Consider the following 21,822-nt stretch of genomic DNA (forward strand, 5'->3'; position numbering starts at 1 on the left):
TAAGAAATCTTGCCCAAGGACTAGAGCTCCCACAATTCTTGGGTACCAGCAGTTTGACAGTGGCTTCAATGTGCTTGTCCATAGGGACTAAGCTGTCTTTGTTAAGCATGTCCCAAAAAAATACACTTTTGGGGGAAGACGTCTACATTTTTCTAGTTTTCAATGAAGGCTGTTCTCTACAAGGTGTTGGAAAACTGTCTGCAGATTTTGTTAATGCTCCTCTCACATGGAACTCATGACGCGGAGGTCATCAAGGTAGTTGATGCAACAGGGGATGTCCTGACCCACCTGCACAAAATATCCGTGATGAATTCCTGGTGCAGCTGAAATTCCAAAGGGCAAACAATTAAACTGGTAAAGCCCCAAGGGGATATTGAACAGTAAAAAGTTCTGAGAAGTGGCATCCAATGGCAATTGCAGGTATTAATCGCACTGTTCGATAAGTGTAAAAAACTGTCCTCCTGACAACTTTCCCAACAACTTCTCCAGCTGTGCACCGAGCGAGGTGGCGCAGTGGTTAGCACACTGGACTCGCATTCGGAAGGACGACGGTTCAATCCCGCGTCCGGCCATCCTGATTTAGGTTTTCCGTGATTTCCCTATATCACTTCAGGCAAATGCCGGGATGGTTCCTTTGAAAGGGCACGGCCAATTTCCTTCCCCGTCCTTCCCTACCCCGAGCTTGTGCTCCGTCTCTAATGACCTCGTTGTCGACAGGACGTTAAACACTAATCTCCTCCTCTCCTCCTCCAGCTGTGCAATTCGAAACATGTTTGCAACACATTGTGCATTGACCTCATATTTAAAACAGGTATACAGTGCTGTCTGACCTCTGAATCACCCTCAGAGGGGCAGCCCACTAACTAGATGAAATAGGAGAAACAATGCTGAGATCTTGCTAACACTGCAACTCGGCATTGACCTTGCTGTGCATTGTGAAAGGAATGGGGCGGGTACAACAAAATTTAGGTATTGCTGATGCCTCTTGGCTTGAATATTTTGCCCGATCCAAGGTTTTCTCAAACAATTTGTTGTACAACTACAGAAAAGAGTCCAAATCTTGAATGGGGACCACTTAAGATACTAAATGCACTTTGTCGATTATCTGGAAGCCAAAAACAGATAAGATGACTAATCCAAAAAATATTTTGTACCAAGGATGTAGTAACTACTTACAAAGTTAGTTGCTGATCCACGTTCTTATAATGTGCAGAGATGGAGAATCGCTGCACTGAAAGGAATACATTGTGTACTATAAGGCACAACTTGACATAGTGGCTGTTGCAATGCAGGCAACCCAAGAGCCTGTATGTACCTAATTTAATTAGACTGACAGTTACTCCGGTCTACCTGAAACTCAATCAATTGTCTATCCACTACCAACATTAGCAAAATATGCTTGCATGATGCTTGTGGGATGTTGGAGACAGGGAGTAAACTAGAACCTCCAACAACTGTCCTACAGCTCACCGGCATTCACAAACTTTTGCCAAATGGCCTATTTTGTGTCATTTCCCATGCAAGTCATCTAAATGGAGGCAGTTGTATCGCATGTGCACCAAATGACAATCAGGGCAGGACCATCAGTGTGCTCATAATGGTGTTTTGTGACTTACTGGTTTTATGATGTCCTCTATACCAATATGCCAGCAGCAGTCATCAGTAATTTATTTACTTATTTTTTTTAAATTCCTTTATTGATGCTACTAACTCACAAAGTCATATGCTGAACAGAAATGCAGTTGCTACAGCATTTCGCTTGTGTGCTTCCTTTGTTTGCAATTTGTTATAGCTCTCTTCAAAATAGTTATCCAGTTAAGTGATTTTTTTCTGCTTTTAACAGCAGAAAAATTATACCATCTTTTCTTTGTCTTATAAAACTTTCGTGTAGTGGAGATAACTCTCACTTCCCAATAGATGGACGGAATGAGTTCCCCAAAACTGAACAGGTAATAATCAGGGAAAAATATTTAATTGTTAATAGTATGTCAGGCTTGTTGCTGTGGTTCTCTTTGTAAGATTGTTATTGCTAAGTTGGGACAGGTGTTTTACAATGCCCTATAAGTGTCCACATGTCTACCCTTTTCTTTTCAGTTGATTTCAATTTCTTCCATACAGTAAAAATGAGTAGGAATGTTCATTATGTATCCATGAAGCTCCTGAAAAATGTACAATGGATATAATTATTTTTCATCTTCAGTTGTGACTGAGCATGTTACTTATGTCAGTTTGATCCTTGAAGGTTTTTTAAAATTTTTCAGTTCATGAATTCCTTTTCTGGAGGGATTCTTTAATTTTTTATTATTTATTCTGTCCTCTACTTTAAGTATTAGGTTAAAATGTTTATTCATTAGAATAAACACATGGCACACCTTTTATGTAACTTATTTTTAAAAATGTCTTAAGAAACAGACATTGGTGATGAGCTTTCAGCTGTACTAAATGTATGAAATTTGTGTGCAGTTGCAGAGCCTTTCTGACATTAGCTGCATTAGGTATGATTGGTGACACATGAAAATTTGTCTCGAACTGGGACCCTAACCAGGATTTCTAGCCTGTTGTGAGTGGTCGCTGTAACCACTTCTGCTATCCGAGCTTGCTTTTAGGACTGACCTAAACTTCCAAATGTCATACTGTCTAGGACACCATTGCTTACAACTTTACTTGGACTTCTGCCACAGGATTTCAATGAGACTATTATGATTGTCCTTTTGCCCATCGTTGCTTTTAATATGTATTTTTAACAATGCCTGAAGAAATAGACATTGGTGATGGTCTTGCAGCTGTACTAAATTTATTAGGTTATCCTTATACCAATGCAGCTAATGTCAGAAAGATTCTGCAGTTGTGAATATATTTCATAAATTTAGCACAGTTGCAAGATTGTTGCCAATGTCTTTTTCTTCACACACTGTTAAAAATAAGTATTACAAGCCCGGACGGGCAAAATGATGATCGTCATACTAACATTGAATACGTTTGCCTCCTTGAAACCCTGTCGCAGAAATCCATGTAAAGTTGTGAGCGATAGGATTGTAGACAGTATGACATGTGGAAGTTTGGGTTGGTCATGGAAGCATGCTCAGATAGCAGAGGTGGTTAATGCAACCACTCTCGACAAGCAGGAAATCCACGTTCAAGTCCTGTGTCACCAATAGGTAATATCTTCACACCTAATACAGCTAATGTCAGAAAGATGCTGCAGTTGTGAATAAATTTCATAAATTTTGTGTAACTAATATACATTGTTTGTGTTACTTATTTAGACACTTTAGCACTTTGCTAAACTGTCTTCATTTTCCAGCTTAACTATGATAATTTTCTCCTTCATTTGATCATATGTTTTCACTTTTATGTAGCTTACATCTTCTACCCATTTATTTGACTTATTTTGTTTTTTCATTGACGTATATTTATGGATTTTACTTGTTGTAATGCTTAATATTACAACTTTATTGATTGGGACATTTAATGTATTTTCCACATGTATTAATTATGATCATTATTATTTTCTGCAGTGCACATTGACATTACTCGAGTCTTCAACAATGCGTTGCTGCAGCAAACACAAAATATGGATAGTCATGGTGAAAAAACAGTGGCTTCACTATACACTCAATGGTATGTATAGTTTGATATGAGCCTTGTCAGCTTTTTTTAAACAGAAGCATTTGTCAATGAAGTACATATAACATTTCTGCATAAAATCTATGCAGAATGTTCAATCCTTAAAGAGCTATCTCTATTTTTTAATCACCAAATTTTATTCGCTGTTGCATAGTGACATAAAACATATTAATGACAGATGGCTAAAATTTGTGTCCTGCAATAAAAACACAAAACTTGCACAATAGTAATATAATATTATTGCATATTCAGTCATGGCTATCTTTTGTGACTCTAAAGCAGGTCGTATGTTTAAAAGTTGTTAAAACTTAAGCAGAAACAATAAGGCATATGTCCTCGGAGTCCTTCACAGTGGCATGCTTCAATAAAATCTTCTTGGTTTACAAGCTACATCATTTCGAATCAAAAACTCAAACTTTCAATAGCTATCTCCACTATCATCATTGGGAGTTGAAATCACTGTCTTCTGGGGCTGGCATGGTGTTCTGCTTCTATAGATGTGTAGGCATAATTGTTTTATATGTAGTATGATCTTCCTCTGACCTTTGAACTGACTTACTCAGCCAGTTTTAGGGGGTCTATAGATTTATGTGAACTTCAAACCACAGTGTAGCTTGTTGTTTTTCACATTGGTGAATCATTGCCCTAGGTGAAAGAAATGATAAGTGACACAAAGAAGTCCTAGGACTTTGGGAATAATAGTCTGATAGTTAGCCACTAATTCACTAACCCACACCTACTAGTATTGAAAGTGAAGTGTACCAGATCAGGAATTAATTGTTTTTAATATTAATGCTTTTCCATGTTGAGTCTCACAATACTTACGAAGTGACTCTCGATAACTTACATTATTTCCTTCTGGACACTGTATCGCACAAGTACACTTATGTTCTAAAATGTATACATTAAAACTAGACAGTGTGCTGGAAAAATTTTTCTATCTTGTGAACTTAATGTAGCTGTTTTTTCATTGGTAAAAAGTACAATATAAAATATAGCATCAGTTATCCATGTTACTGAAGTAGCCATTTGAATCACGGCTGTGACCAGTGCAGTACATTTTGGCCAACCAAGATTTTAGAAGTCTTAAGTAGGACTTCAGTTATAAATGAGCTGGCTGGAAGTCTGTCTCTAGATGATCAGATTGCTTGCCACGACCTATAGAAACCTCCTGACTGCAGATAAAAACTGCATGTCCTTCAAAAAATTAGCAGGAGCTCAACTTTATGGTTAAACAGTTTTGAAGCCAATGTGAGACATTTTGTATAGTTTAAGATCAAATTAAATACAATATAAAACCACTTTTACATTCATGGAATTAATGCTTTCCTACTATTTACAACTCCTCCCTCCCCGACCACTTCAGATTTTCTGTGTGTCCAATGTTAGTTCAGCACCCACTTTTACAGTTTAATAATTGTAAATTTCACTTAATGAAAATGTTGCAGGGTGTGAAGATACCATTTTAACTGTGGTGTCACCGCCAGACACCACACTTGCTAGGTGGTAGTTTTAAAGCGGCCGCGGTCCATTAGTACATGTCGGACCTGCGTGTCGCCACTGTGTGATCGCAGACCGAACGCCACCACAAGGCAGGTCTCGAGATACGGGATAGCACTTGCCCAGTTGTACGGACGACTTTGCTAGCGTCTACATGGACGAAGCATTGCTCATTAGCCGAGCCGATAGTTAGAATAGCCTTCAGCTAGGTCAATGGCTACGACCTAGCAAGGCGCCATTAGTAACATTGCATGTATCTAAAGAGTCTCACTTGTATCCCCACAATCTCCAGATGTACCACAAGGATGGATTAAAGTTAAGTATTCCAGCAGCTACGTACTTTTCTTTATAGCATTCATTACGTATCCTGTTTCAGACCTCACGCCATCCAGCTTTAGCTTAGCGCGTGCCTTTCGGCTTCCTCTCATTGTGTCTAGGCTGTCTTGTCTAGACACAACATTAACACTGCTTGATTTTAGCAAGGCTTTCAGTATGGTTGATTTCAGTGTATTACGTGCCAAAATGAAACAACTAAATTTCTCAAACAGTGCAATACTGTGATTCGACAGCTACTTAAAAAACAAATGTTAACGAATCAGCTGTGCTTCGGAGAAGTCATAGGGGAAAAATTGTTCTTTGTTGGAGGCACTTTGGGTTCTGTTCCTGGTCCAGTGCCTTTTTCATTGTATATCAATCTCTCCGATACTTGTCAGTGGTACCCAATTAGCATTTCAAAAAACAGTAAAAGATCTTGGCGTAATTTTGGATGAGCATCTAAATTGGGAAGAACAAAATTTTGCAGCTTGCAGGAAACCTTTCTCCTGCCTACATGCAATCGAGAAATTTAGAAAAATATTTCCACCTCAGATTAAACAAAAAGTAGTCTAGTCTTCAATCCTACAAATCTTTACTAATGTGACATTGTTCAACGTGGCACAAATAGTGAAAACTCCAGGTGACTCTAACTAGCAAGAACACTTGTGTAAGATATGTGTGTGACACTCAGATGCTTGATCGTATCAGTCCATTCTGGATGTTACCAGATAGGCAACATGATTGACAGCTGTGGCACTCATGCCAGTGCACAGTTTGCATGCTGAAATCTTGGCTGTCCCTATTTTAAGCCAAACTTCAGTATAGTCCCAACAGAAGAAAAGTTGGAAACTATAACCTAGAGCAGTAGTATGAAAATGTATGAACTATGTGGGAATTGTTGGGATATTATTTTATGGATTTCCAGTGAGACGTTAACAGACAGTGCATAGAGTACAGGTTTTTTTTGGAATGTGCAGTGATTTCTGAGGTTAATTGGGGCCTAATAGCACAACTTAAATAACTGTGATTGAAATGAGTACCAATAATACTTACAAAAATAATTGTCACATTGTTGGCCTTTCTAATGAAATGTGTCCTGGTTTATGATGTGTCAGTTAGGTTGGGACCTGTCAGCACAACTAAATTTAGCTGCACATTCTGCTGAATATCGTGTCTTACAAATTATATTTCATTATGTCACCATATATCTGCATACAGGTAAAGTCGTGATAACATTTACAGAACCTTGGGACGTGTCAGTGCAGCTAAAATGTGACTGCTATCTGCATACAGGAAAAGTCGTGATAACATTTACAGAACCTTGGGACCTGTCAGTGCAGCTAGAATTTAACTGCATATTTTGCTGAATATCACATTCTACAAAATTATATTTCATTGTGCCACTGCTTATCTTCATACAGGTAATGCCATGCCAACATTTATAGAATGCATTGGTTCCACTGTCATACGTAATGTGCCAACAATTCCCAGCTATTATTTTACATTTTGCATATTTTTCCTTAAAAATAATTTTTTTACCGTACAACATAACATGTTTTATGATTCGTTGTTAGATATAATTCTTACCTACTGTTTGGTGTCATATATATGTACGTAACATATGTTCAGGCCTTGTAATCACTTTTGGACTTCGGCTAAAATTTTAATTTAGACCTCAGAACTTTTGGATGTGTTTGTGAACTAGAAAACAAGACAGGAAAAAATCGCCAGAAACAACTGATAAATCAATAATTATGATTTTCTTTAAACTCCCAGTGTGTTCATGCAATGTTAGACTTGTGTAAGGCCAAGGACTTCAAATTAAAGGTCAGTACAAATAACAGAATTGCTTATTGATGTTTTATAACGTTTATGCTTAGCAAGTAATTTCCCGTCATTTACATTTTCCCCACATTTTACACCTTTTTTTTTTTTTTTTTTTTTTTTTTTTTTTTTTTTTTTTTTTTTAGAGTCTTGATAAGTTTAAAAGAATGGTTTCTTGGTATAAACTCTCCTCCTCTGTCACTGCTGATTTTTTTTTTTTTTTTTCCTTTGCTGGAGGGGAATGTTGTTACATTATGTAAACTTTATTGGTATGGTTTTGACTGACTCATAAATTATGTAAATTGCATTGCCATGGGGGTATTTCTTATGATCCATGATACAACTCCAGGTCGAGATCTACAGATCTCATGCAAGCAAGAATCATGACAATTCAGGTTACAAGTGAAGCAGTACATGCTGAATCTTAAGGCTGTTAAACTTAATTGAATATTACAGATACTATGTGCTAAATAAAAGTTTTGATCTTATGTTTTATAATATTTTAAATTAGTATTGTGATTGTGAAATAGTGTACAATGATAGCCCAAATGTCTTAAGTATGGAAACACCACATACTTTATCATTTTCCAGGACATTTGTCAGAGTCTGTCTTCCCACTGAATTTTATTAATGTATCTCTTTGTTAATTCTTAATTGTTAGCATAACCACAGTCAGTGAAGACAGAGTTCACTCTTGTACAAAAGTGTTTACTAGTTTACATTCAGTGACAACCTGTAAGCGTACAGTTTTTAACCCCTTTTTTGCAAATTATATTCCAAAGAATGATATTTTCTTATTAATGAAAAAAAAAATCCATAACGAAACAGTAGATAGAGGCGTATAAAGACAGCTGTTGAAGCTTAACATAATATGTTATAAAATTTGAAAATCACCAATAATAAAATCCTGAGTATACCATGCACTGAATTTTGACTAAAATATCCTGAAACTTGAAGTCATTTTTTAGTTTCTGTGTAGCTATGAAGCCTAACCATGTATCTCGCAACAATTTCCTGTGAACATAAATCTTGGAGGAGCTGGCTGTGGATATATGCATCTCATACCACTGGTGAGCACTTGCCACTTTCTGAGCTGCTAAATTCAATGTCAGACTCAGGATCACTACAGTGATTCTTTTTCGAAAGCATTACTTAAGTGTAATGTAGGAGACAGTCTGAAAGCTGGTGTTTTGTTGTCAAGTATACACAGCTGCACACAGTAAAGACAATATCTAGCGGCAACCATCTCAACCAAAACATGACAGTTAGGCTATATATGGAGCACCAGATGCTCTCTAGTGGCCAAACACGCAACTATCAGTGCTGAAATGGATATAAGCAGGATTTTATTTTTTTGAAGGTCGCTTCTTAATCTACCCGAATATACTCTGGGTTTTATAAAAACGAGATACCTCAGTATTTGATGTTAAGCAGTTAGACAGATTTTTAGCATTTTTGTTTGTTTTTAAAAATAGTCCTGTTGTTACATTTTACAGGTATTCTGAGGTTTTATTGAGAAGAGTGAGTGCAGGCAATATTTGCTTCTCCAATATTCAGCGTGCTTTTGTTAGCCTGACAGCAGAAGGTGCAATTCCATTTAATGCTGAAGAGTTTTCAGACATAAATGAGCTACGAGCATTGGCTGAATTAATAGGCCCTTACGGTATGAAACTACTGAATGAGACTCTTATGTGGCATATTGCCAGTCAGGTACAAGAGCTGAAGGTAACTATCTGCATTTGTTCTCTCTTAATCATAATTATTCAATATATAATTTATTGAAATCAGATTTAAGAAGTGTGGGCATTGTAGTGTCATCAGCAGCTCTTACATTCAAAAATCGTAGAAGTTTCTGGCTGTGAAAGGTATCTGTATTCCAATTATGGATGTTTGGATTCATTACTGTAAAACTTTATCTCACTGATGATATGAGAATTTGTTTCATCCTGTGTAGGAAGTTCATTCCCCTAATATCATATAACTTGAGACCATGTTGGCAGCACAACGAGTTTTCTGTGAATCAGGAGCTTCCTTCCTTCCTTCTTGAGAGTGGAAGAAGTTTTCCAGAGCAGAATATTACTATTTTCTTGTTGATGGATACAAAGAAGGTCAAGCACTAGTTTGACATCTTCCAATTTTCCATAGGGTGAAGGTGGTACAAGAAGTGGATCTCACTGTTAGACTGACAATACTTATTCATGTGGTCCTATTTTTGATACTCACAGATGGTTTTTAACAATTTATTTCTACATGTTTAAGCATCTTTTGTTGTTTATGTTTCTCATTTGTGGTATTTCTGAGTATACGCTCTCAGTTGAAAAAATATTCTTGGATTTCTTACCACATCCAGTGAGTATACATCCATGAACTTTTGGCCAAGTGCTCCTCAGTCTTTGTCAAGTGGTAACTGACTGCCTCATCCTTCTATAGCCATGTTACCATCTGCAACGTCACTGGTTCTCAGTCCATCACAATATAAGACAGTGTTTTTGTCCCATGTCAGGTGTGTTATCTTTAACATTGTGATGGCCATGTTCTACACTGTACTTACATCCAATCCACCTTCTTTATTGAGAGTGTTATTAGATATTTATATCTCTCTTAACTTTTTTTACTGTGCTATCCCAGAGACTGTTATCCCTTGTAATAATAGAGGTATCACTGAACACAGCATTATGTTTGTTTTCAAAGCATTTTGAGCTACAACTAATTTCTCTGTGTAGAGTAGTTGCATACACCTCTCATGATTAATCCAGCATTGCTGTATGATATGCATGGCTTGCTTGACAAAATACTGTCTGCACATATATAGTACTTTGGAAATGGTGAGCATTCTGAGATCTACATTATCTTTCACAGGCCTCAGGAGTTGGTGTGTCTTAACTGGAGGTCGGAAGATTGATTTGATGTTATTTCTCTTCAGCAGCTGGCCAATCTCCCCATTCCTAAACCACATAATGACAAAAAAATCTTTTTTATTTTTCCTCTCAGGGGCATTTTACTTGCAGACACCTCCTGAAATTAAAATTTCTTGCTTTTTTTTTTTTTTTTTGTTTGCCTACCACTTCGAATTTTTCATAATTTTTGTGACTGTCATTAGTTCTGTAAATCTTCCCTTCTTTCATGTTTGTAAGTTGAAATACCTTTCTCAGGCATTTGAATTTTCTCAGGCATTTGAATTTACAGAATCAAGTGTTTATATACTTGCAGAAGAAAATGTCCACACCAACAATCTTTTCCTCGTGTAGCTTTATATCTTCTGTTTATATACTTGCAGAAGAAAATGCCCACACCAACAATCTTCTCCTCGTGTAGCTTTGTATCTTCTGTTAATCCAGTCTGAAATGAACTCCCACAATCAAGTCATAATTGAGTGTCATTGGTGGAGTATAATATGAACAATTCCTTTTATAGAAAATCATACTATAAATGAAACAAGTCTGCCATTTACTTTAACCAAAACTAAACATACATGGTGATTCGATTTCATATCTCTCAGTTATCTTTCTTACGTGGTTGGTTATAGTTGGGCCTTGTTAATGCTATAGTGAAGTGCTACACTTTCCTATGCAACATTTTCTGCATTGCTCTTCTCTATATTTTTAACTGTTTGTCAACCTTTGTACAAGGTTAAAATATCATCGAGATTTGACTACATGTCAATCGTCAAGTTTTCATGGCACTAATTGCTCAGTAAGGTTTCAAGAATGAAGATGAAACAGATTAATTTTTTATCCACATAACTCAGCTATGGAATGTCTAACCATCTTCTGAGTTGAAAGTTAAAGTATGATCACCCCATGCGGTTTATAAACCTGCAGACTGTGCCAACGAACATGCAGCCACCGACTTTTAACAGATGAAGAAAAGTAACTCAGGAGTGTCAATGGGGGCAGGAGGATGCTATTGCCTTTAAGAGCAGACAACTGAAAGTAGCAGATCCCACCCATTATCCAAATCAAAACCATCTGTGCAGCTAAGTAAATTCTTCGTACAATGATATTATAAATCCTCTTTGATGTCAGAATTGCAGTAATAGAATTTAGATACCAAAAATTGTATATTGTCATCATCCACATAGCAGGCTATCTCAGTTAAGTGTTTGGTCATTACTGATTTATCCGAAGCTTCACAAAACTGCACTGTCAATATGCCGCACACTTCTTGAACAATATGTGTTGTTTGCTTTACATGTTATAGACCATACTTACGTGAGATATTGTATACACCTGTCTTTTTAAGCATCAGATCATCCTTCAAGCAATCAAAAAAAGTAGTGTTCATTGGTGCTGATCAAAATGTTACTTTATTGTTATGTTTGGTGAAGATCTGAACTATTTTGGCAGAAATACTCCTTACATCTGTTAGGATTTTTTTTCACATATAGTAGGAAATCCATCATTTTAAACCTGTCCTCTTCTGCTTATTGGTCTGTGTTCTGTTTGAACAGGAAAACCTTACTCATTTTGTATGACATGTATCAATTATACTATCATTAAATACTCTCTTAAAATGTGCAAGTTCCTCATATAGGTGGCCCTTAACAGCAGTAATGTATGTCTCCTGTACAGGTGTGTTGAAGGGGTGATAAATGTCTTGTTTCAGATACAGTTTGAGTAGGCTTGCAGTAGAGTTCATGTTGTGGGGTGCTTTCATTTTTGCAGCAAACTAAGGCAAACAAGTTAAGAAGCATCCATCCTTTTTTATCTCCACAGTAAATTGTATATTTACATCAATTGAACTGAAATGGTTCAAGAACTGATATATTTTTTCATTGCCATGGGGTCCACTGCTAAACTATCATCCACATACTCCTGAATACACTCGTGAACAATCAAATTAGACACAGCAATTTACTTGCATGTTGTAACCCCTTTCACCTTTATAATGGTTCTGGGAAGCTATTCAAATCTATAATCTCTCAACTGCCAACCACATTTCACAGAGAATGGTAGAAGCTGAAGCTAAGGCAGGCACATCTCCCTCCGTGGTATACCAGGTGTACTTTATAAGCCTGAAATCATGTTAGCTGGAAGGCCACACAAACACCCTCATGCCCTTGAAGTGTTCCTCAGATTATTCTGACACAATTCAGGAGTGCTGGCATGAAACATTGCCTTTCTGTAAGCTGAAGGTTGATCTCCATTAGCAATGGGCTGAATACTGAAAGTTTAGTTATGTGATCCTCATATCATACATGAGTTTTTCTATCAAAATAGGTAAAATATTCACAAAAATAAAGAGAAAGTCTTTTATGAAAATTGTTACTGGTGTTGGTTACATGAAGGATGACATGATACTTTGCAGGGAAAGAGTATACAAGAGAGTGGAGTGAGAGTGGACTATTGTGTGTCAGACAAATAACATAAATTGTTCCTGAATGGAACATGAGTGATACACACTGCTGATGGAGACCAGTAAATCAATGATGGCTGAATATTGCAATGAGATGGGCCACTCATTGGATTATTGCAGTATCTAAAATTTTTCAGCCACATCATCATGTTGGGATTGTGACAATAAGAATGTTATTAAACTCCACCTGTCAAAGGATTTACTTAACTGTGGTAGCAGCTTCAATTTATATTGTGCATTGTATCCAACAGTTTCAAGTAGACTGTTGTCAATAGATATTGCACAGGACTCTCGTCAGTGCTGCTTAAACTTGTGGGCCCAGATGGTGATCGTAAGTTCTGTTATAAGAGGATATACAGGGACGGCATGTCTCTGATGCCTGAGTGACTTCTCTTTAGCTGTTAATCTGTTGCTGTATGTACATTAGTATTGTCAGCGTGTTTATAAAGTGGATATGAGGACTGCATTGTCAGTTTTTCAACTCAGAAGAGAACCAGATATTTAACAGTTTAAATATTGAGATAAAATTGATTTCGCCTATGTCATTTGACTGGGTGATTATGTAGAGCATTCTCTTCCTTACCTCATTTGAAGCTTTCCCACAGGTCACATAATCACGTGTAGAAATCGAAGGTGGTAACTCATTAATATATGAGATGAAGGTAGTCACCCTGCCACATTTCCCCGAGCAACACTAAAATTTAGTGTTGTATCTGTTCATGACATGCAATCTCACATAACATGCTTTGTTGGGCCCATTAGTTATGAGTCAGTCCAGTGTCATATTACCTAAATATTCCATATGAACTTGTTTTCAGTTGTATATGTCACTGCTGTACTGATTGAAAAGCATTTTAAAAGCCAAGTAACTTCCAATCCACCTATTTCCCTTACCTGTATGATTATTGGAATAGTGCTAGAAAGGTGGATTGCATGAAATTTTGTAACCTCGATGACTGCCAAGCAGAGTACCATTTTATTAGAGGTTGTTCATCAGTACGAAACTCAATGATGGTCTAGAATTTTCAAATAGATATAAGTGAGCTGAATAATGCAAATGTTACTGAATCTACTGGGTCTTTTCGCAATGCTTCTTATACTGTGAACTTGATATAGAATTAATAGAATATTTTCATGTAAAGATATTTCCATTTTGTAACAGATATAAATGGAATATTATGAAAACACTAGCTTTTGCACCTGATGTTTCTTCTGCTAGCAAATTTGGGGGGGGGGGGGGGGGAATAAATTCCTTGTCATATTAATCTGCTGTGTCTCCCTTGAGATGGAATTTTGGGTGATTGTATTTTTCAGTCCTTGTGTAATTGTGCATCTCTCTGTCCTTCTCTGTCTTATATCCAGCAAAGAGAGAAGAGTTGAGTTTCCTCTCACCTTTGCCTAGTATTTATCCCTTGACCTTGTGCTCTGGTTCGGTTTACTACTTAATCCTCTAGCACTGCTCACAGTTGAGAAAGAATGTGACTCAGTCTCATCCACTATGCAGATTTAGGTCTTCTGTGCTTTCTGTAAATTGTTTAAGGTGGATGCTGAGATGGTTCCTTTCAAATGGACGTGACTGATTCGCTTCCCTGTGCTTGCCCAATCCGAGCTTCACTTTCTAATCATGTGACCATCAGTGGGTTGATGACCAATAATCTTTCTCCCATACTTTGTCATTGAGCAGTCTTGTATATTCCGTCCCCTTTGCCTCTTTAATCAAATGAAGGATTTTCAGGTCCTTATAGATGCCACTCTTGCCTTCTGTTTCATCTGCATCTTTGTGAAAGAATTTTTTTCTATGCAGTATGAAACTGGAAGAATGTACAAAAACATGTGCTATAGAGATAATGCTAAATATACACTGCCCAATGGGATGCATAATGTATCGATGTCCTGCAGTTTTGCAGCTTTTATGTAAATAATGATATGTGGTGTTATTCTCCCCAGAAGCATCTGAAAATACGAGGGCTATCCACAAATACATTATGTTTTGGAATTAAAAATAAATAAAGTATTGGAAATTTTTTTAATTATATACAGATGAAAGCCACACTTAAATACTACTTTTCTACATAGTTGCCATTTAAATTAAGGCACTTATTGTAGCGATGGACAAGCTTGGAAATTCATTCGTCGTAAAATTCGGCCGCCTGCACCTTCAACCACGTGGTTAATCAGTAACCCGGTAGAAATACGATTTTTGTGGATTTCCTGGAAAGAGGCACTACAATAAACTCTCAAAGGTATTGCCAAACTCTGCACAACCCCAGAAGAGCAATACAAAACAAGCACAGGGGAAAGTTGGGCTCAAAGATCTTGCTGATTCACGACAACGCCCGGGCCCACACGGCAAATGCCACTCGTGAAGTTCTCGAATCTTTTAAGTGGGAATTGTTTCCTCATCCGCCATACAGTCCCGACCTGGCACCGAGCGACTTCCACTTATTCCCAGCAATGAAGAAGTGGTTGGCTTTGCAGCGTTTTGATGACGACGCACAGCTTCAAGAAGAGGTAACCATGTGGTTGAAGGCGCAGGCGGCTGAATTTTACGACGAAGGAATTTCCAAGCTCCTCCGTCGCTACGATAAATGCCTTAATTTAAATGGCAACTATGTAGAAAAGTAGTATTGAAGTGTGGCTTTCATCTGTATATAATAAAAAAAATCCAATACTTTATTTATTTTTAATTCCAAAACGTAATGTATTTTGTGGATAGCCCTCGTACATGATTCATCAGTTCATCTTAAAATAAGTATTGAATAGTAAATTATGTCTCAAATTGATGTGTTTTTCCTTTGTTCGGTTGTTGATGGTGCACAGAACTTTAGCAAGGAAGTAAAATAGCTTGTTAGTTCTGTTTCATAGTTGCCTTATTTGTACCTTGATTGGATTAAAGTATCAGTGAGTTGAGTAGTCGGGGTCAGGTGTCACTCACCAATTGTTATTTTTTGATCTCCGTGCAATTAGTGCATTTTATATTTTGTAAGTGCTTGCCCAACCTTATCAGCTGTGATTGGTTGCATGGGAAGGCAAATATGTTTAACTTATATAAGGTTAGGATCACAAAAAGATAAATCTTTTGTTTGCATATACTGGTACTATCTTGGTACTGAGAGGCAGTTATAAGTATCCAAGCGACAGTCACATGAGAAAGAAGTGGAGAACTAAATATTGGGGGATTTTGTGTAATATAATATGCCTACAAAGGGGGTGGGGGTGTAAGTGAAACAAAGCAACATTTGTTTATGAAGTTAGACTTTTCAAAATTTTTTAAATGCATGTTCTGTCTTTCCCACACAATTTTTGTAGAGTGTTTTTAAGTAACTTATTCACTCAGTTGTTTTTAAACCTAAGAAGAGAGAGTATTTGCACTAAGTGGATATTATATTGTAGATGCTTTCAAAGCTGTCCTAGCATGCCATGCAGAATTTATTATTGTGTTTCAGATTTCTTTTTCACATTTGGTCAAAATCACAGTTTTTATCAGATTTACAGTTTATTTTTGTTTATGAATTAATTGGTTACAGGTTACTACACATCCTCTTTCCATAATGTTTTCTGCAGTGGGTCAGGTTTCTTTATGAAGCAAGAACCAGTAATTTCTGTTGTTAGTAGTTATTTGTTAACACCTTGCATAGATATTCTGTTGGTATAACCTGTTAACATCTTATAAAACAAGAAATGTTTATAGAAGGTCCTGGGTGGAATTCACATAATAGATTTCCTGTATAGTTGAGATGCTTTCCTTAACTTTTGGATTATGTCTTCCTTCAAAGCTAACTATTTCAGAAAACGCACTGCATACCTCAACTCTATGGTATATCATTACCTTTTCTCTTTTCTTTATTTGTAAAAAAACAAATTAAATGGTTATGCACGTATTGGCCATCTCCAGTATGTTTTGCCTCTGAATGCTGCTCTCCTTACATTTTGCATTTCATCCCTTTTTGTGAAGGGCACACAATTTTTCAGAAAGAGAAAAGACTATGTATAATATGCCCGCCCGGTTAGTCGTGCGGTCTAATACATTGCTTTCTGGGCGGGAAGGTGTGCCAATCTCCGGCATGAATCTGCCTGCCAGATTAGTGTTGGGGTCGGGTATGGCGGCCAGTCTGTGGATGGTTTTGAAGGCGGCTTTCCATCTGCCTCAGCAAATGTGGGCTGGTTTCCCTTATTTCGTCTCAGTTACACTATGTCGGCGATTGCTGGACAAACACTTTCTCCACGTACGTGTACACCATAATTACTCTACCATGCAAACATTGGGGTTACACTCGTCTGGTGTGAGACGTTCCCGGGTGGGTCCACTGGGGGCCGAACTGCACAATAACCCTGGCTTCAGTGTGAGGCGGCGTTGTGGTGAGCGGAATGCTATAGCATGTTGTAGGGTTGTGAACCACTGAGGGCTATGGCGGGGATGAAGCCTCTCCATCGTTTCTAGGTCCCCAGTTCCATACAGTACAATGTATAATAATCTGAGACCTTACAAAACTGACTCAATATTAGTCACCTACATCTGGAATCTGAATATTGGATATCATAGTCCAGTGAATACATAATTCTTTAATGCTTCACATCAAGTGCCTCCAACTTCATAGCATGTGGTTTAATTTGAAATGCACAGTGAACATACAGGCAGTCGATGTATTTCAGGTTGTCTCTCCATATATATGGTTACTAGTGTGTCAGTCCTACATGGAAGTACAGTGTGTTTTGAGATTCTTTTTTCAGAACATATAAAAATTATGTGCTGCATTCCATATGGAAGATAGCTGTACTTGATACACTTATGACTTCTGAATTTATATCAGACATAGGTCACAGCAGGACACGTAGCAAGAGTTCTTGGCAATTTTTACCCTGGCGTAGATTTTATCTCTTCTACATTAGGACATGGAATGAATGTTTGGGCAAGCTTGGGCATAACTTGTAGTGTCTTGGTTGTGCCACCATTGCCTCAGTTGCCTGGTCTCATTATTTCTCATAATTTTTGTGAAATGTGTCTCTCATAATTCCCATTGTATATTCTCCAACTGATGTTATACATTTGAAAATGATGTTGTAGTTTGTTGAAACCGGAAATGTAACCACATTTTTTAAAGAAAATATTTTATGTACTGTGACAATGGCTTCACTGTTGTAGTGTCAAATAAACATGTAAGTTATATTTTGGTCACACTCCTTACGACAATTATGTCAGAATATAGATATACGATTACTTACTTCAGCATGATAATGTGTGAATGATACTTATTTGTTGTTTATAATTTTACTTTGTTGTTTGCCTCATTAAATCCGACTTTTTTTTCCATTTCAGAAATTGGTAACTGGTAATAAGGATGTTTTAGTATCTCTGCGAACTAATTTTGACAAGCCAGACATAATGAAAGAGCAGTTCAAGAAATTGCAGCGTAAGTTGTTGTCCGTGATATTATCTCGAAAAAGACCCATTGTTGCATTATGTTTGACATGTTTCTTCCAATGAAAGCTTTGCCTGTAACTGTGTCAAAAGAAACTTGCTTACACCTTCTCATATTTCAGAAGTTTTACTAACAATTCAAAAATGTTTACTGTCAAATTTCAGCGTATAAGTCTTGCACTCGAGCACTAACATAGTGTGAGTACTAAAAAAAAAAATACATTGATACTCATCATTCTTTTTTTCTGTATGTGTATTGAAGTAAAATAAACTGTGGATCCTTAGCTAATTTTTCTGCAAATATGTCTGACAATTTTCAAGTAAATGAGCATTTGATTGAATGATAGTATTCTGCCACAATGCCACTGGATGGATTGAAATATTCCACACATATTTCTATTTATTATTCTTAAAAACCACAGAAAAAAAATGTAATGATAAAGTTTTGGGAGTATTGCCTCACTTGGCTTTTGGTAAGGTTGCTAAGTATCAGAGGAACAAAGTCAAGTTGGTGAATCTAATTCAAAGCATTTGTCTCAAAAGTATGTAACCTTCAATTAAATCAATTTCATGATAAGGTGAAGTAGTCATGCATAGGCTTAAAAAGGAATCGACACATCAGTGAGAGGCAAGACAGCACAGTCATGATACTACCACAGTACATCATCAAATGAAATGTGCTTTTGAATTTTATCACAGAGTAGTTAACATGAAAGGCATAAAATTTGCAGCAGCTGAAATAAAAATGCTTGATAGGGGGTTTGAAATTTAATGTGGATTCTGTGTTGGCATGTAGTACAATTAATAACTTGATAGCCAAAAGTAAAGAAGCTTTGGATCAGGGACCACCTCCAGTATTCATTTCAAACAAAATCATAAGTAAAATAGCTAGCATAATCCAAAAACAAATGAAATGGGAAAAGGAGCCATGGAATGTCAGATCTGAATTACATATAACATGAAATTAATAAGAAATTGGAAACATGGATTTCCATAGCAGTTAGAATGAATCATAAAGAATTTCTTCATTTTAACATTTGGGTGTTTGTAGGATCAGCTATGGAATGTGAGAGAAGTGCTATGTAAGCCATACAGGCCCAATCATTAATGACATGTTTAAGCAACACATGCGTTTACAAGTAGTAGTAATGTTTTGTCTTTTGGCATACAGATATGGTAAGTAGGGCATGAGGCCCCAAACATCGACAGTAGAATTCAGATCCTTCATAAACTGAATAAGGGAATGTTCAGACACTCTCTAGGAGATTAAAATGTGCAATATTTTTTACAGACTACTGGTATCCTAAACAAACTGAATTCCAAAACTGAAAATTCCTCTAGAATGTTGATGGAATACTACATGCCATGTTGCATTTCTTGTGTTTCGTTTGTTAATATCAGAGAGTGCAGTAAATGTTTCTGCTCCTTCACATTGATGTTGTATTCTCATAGTTTGCTTCTATGTGCTGTAGCATATAGTTCTGCTTCTACATATCATACCATATACTTTGGACCTGTGCTCTCTGTTTGATTCCATGTTACCCTTTGCCATGCCTTGCCTAATTTCAATATTATTAGGTTTATATTTATTTTTTGCTTGTTGGCTTTTGCTTTACATTTTGAGATGATTTTTAAGGATGTATCAACATCATGTTGCATGTTGTGAGACTGTCTGTCTTTGTATGCTTTCCCAGCTTTCTGATTTGGGGCACCATGTAATCTGGTTTTGGGATTTTGTGCATACACCTAATAGTGGCCAACTCAGTTTAGTACATAATCCCATCTTTTACCTTTTTATTGTTTTATTTTTTACTGTTTTATATTAATATTTTCTCTTTGTTCGGATGTTGTCATTGCTGCATTTGCTAAGAAGAATAATGAGAAATGTGTGTGGACACTAGTGTGTATGTTGTTGTTGTATACTGGTTTTACTGTAACTTTTATCCCATTTTAAATATTACATCTATGATTATGTACAAATGAAAGGTACTCGATTTTTGTAAGGCCGCATGTTCCTATCTTTTTATCCAGTATATTGAGAAGCTGATATACTGTATAAATAAAATTGCTACAAAAATTTTACAGCATGTAATTATTACTGTTACAGTTCATAATTATTATACTGTTGGTTGTTTCTCTGTTAAGTGACCTCCGTATGAACCATCCACAAAGTAAAAAGGTACACAGAACTTTGTTTCTCTTCCTGTTATTCATATACTGCTATTTGTTGTTTGCATAGGTTTATGAAGATTACTGCAACGTTATTTGAACTACACATAAAGTGTATCTCATTATTGAAGCTTATCATGAGCAATTGGCCACAAGGTGTCAGTGTACATAGTCCAGAATACTCATACACTCCTGTGTTGTATGTTACATCAACGTTGTTTGAGGGAAGCTTGGTGTCACGTCTTTAATTGTGAAATCCAGTAATGTGATAAATTGTTTTATTACATGATTTCTCCTTTAATGTATGCTGACAACTTTGACTTGTGTTTAACCCTCGCAATACCAAGAAGGGAGTACTTTATGCCCGCCTTTTGAAAATATTATAATTTAGTCAGTTATTTTATATTTCAAAATTTTTTATTTAAAAAATTATTGTATTTAATGAATGCTTCTATCAGATTCCATAAATGTTTTAAATGTTTTAGTTAAATTTAAACCAAAAATGTAAGTCGTAGCTGTGAAGTCACTTTCCACAGTGAATGCTGTATCCAATATTTGCAGTTTCAGGACCTTCCTTACATATCAATGTCTCTTTAAAAAGTAAGTTGTAAGTAAAAGTCAACAAAAGATAATGTAATTTGCAGTTTTTAAATTTTTTCTAGTGAACATAAAGCACTCCCAGCTTGGTAGTACAGATGTAGATGTTGATAAGAGTGATCTAAAAGATATTTTTAGGTTCTGGATCCTCCTTGCACAGTGCGCACATGGTATGCAGTTCCTTACATACTGTTCAATATCCTGTCTCCTTGTTCTCCACCAGTATTGTTCAATGATTCTGTGGTCAGTTATTCTTCATCCCCCATGACTTGCAAACACATGATGGCGCATTTCCTTAAACACTTCGTTCCTCAGAGCTGCGAGTACCACAGTGCGTGACCTGAACTTCGTCATCCTTTACAATAGTGCGTGGTGCATAGCGAACTGTGACTACATCCTAAATAATTGGCAGTCTTCATCAGTGGTCTGCACTATTTGCTTCTCTGAAAGGCTTCTACCAACCACTGCCACTTAATGCATCGATGTTGCTGTGTTTGCCACTGTGATTGTGTACTACCTCCTAATCGTGTTTGCTTAATTTTAGTGCCCAATAATTTAATCTGCTCAAAGGATCTTTCAGTCTAATAACAACTTTAATGCCATATGGTCTGTTATATTTTTAATTTACTAATGGACAAGTGACAATGAAAATGGGTATATGACACTCAACATTTCCTTCTCTGTGGTTGAGTAATTCCTCTTGTCTTTGTTTAACTGCCTCAGTTTGTATGCCATTTGTGTTCCTTGTCATTCACATCCTGACTTAGAATGCATCCTATCACTAGGTTGCTTGCATTACAGGACAGAATAAACCATTTCTCGTAATTTGGAAATATTTACACCGGACTGGTTGTTAGTGCCTCTTTCAGTTTCTCAATTGTGTTATGGCAGTTGGTTGTCCGCCGTATTTTACGCCCTTTTTTTAACAAATGCATTAACAGCCTAGCAGTTTCAACAAATCATTCGACAGATTTTCTGTAATAAATACTTTGGTCTAAAAATAAATGGAGTTGTTT

General features: G+C 36.7%; 1 protein-coding gene across 4 annotated transcripts in view; it reads left to right on the forward strand.

Moving 5' to 3' along the window:
- The window catches only part of LOC126470063 (membrane-associated protein Hem), a 183,178-nt gene that overhangs the window by 134,616 nt on the left and 26,740 nt on the right, over nt 1–21,822 (forward strand). For all 4 annotated transcript variants that reach the window (XM_050097565.1, XM_050097567.1, XM_050097566.1 and 1 more), the window contains exons 16-18: nt 3,519–3,621; nt 8,763–8,991; nt 17,939–18,032. In XM_050097565.1, coding sequence (XP_049953522.1) covers nt 3,519–3,621; nt 8,763–8,991; nt 17,939–18,032 — 426 coding nt within the window. The remainder of the gene's footprint in view (nt 1–3,518; nt 3,622–8,762; nt 8,992–17,938; nt 18,033–21,822) is intronic.

Source organism: Schistocerca serialis, chromosome 3, assembly GCF_023864345.2.
Source record: "Schistocerca serialis cubense isolate TAMUIC-IGC-003099 chromosome 3, iqSchSeri2.2, whole genome shotgun sequence".
Classification (NCBI taxonomy): domain Eukaryota; kingdom Metazoa; phylum Arthropoda; class Insecta; order Orthoptera; family Acrididae; genus Schistocerca; species Schistocerca serialis.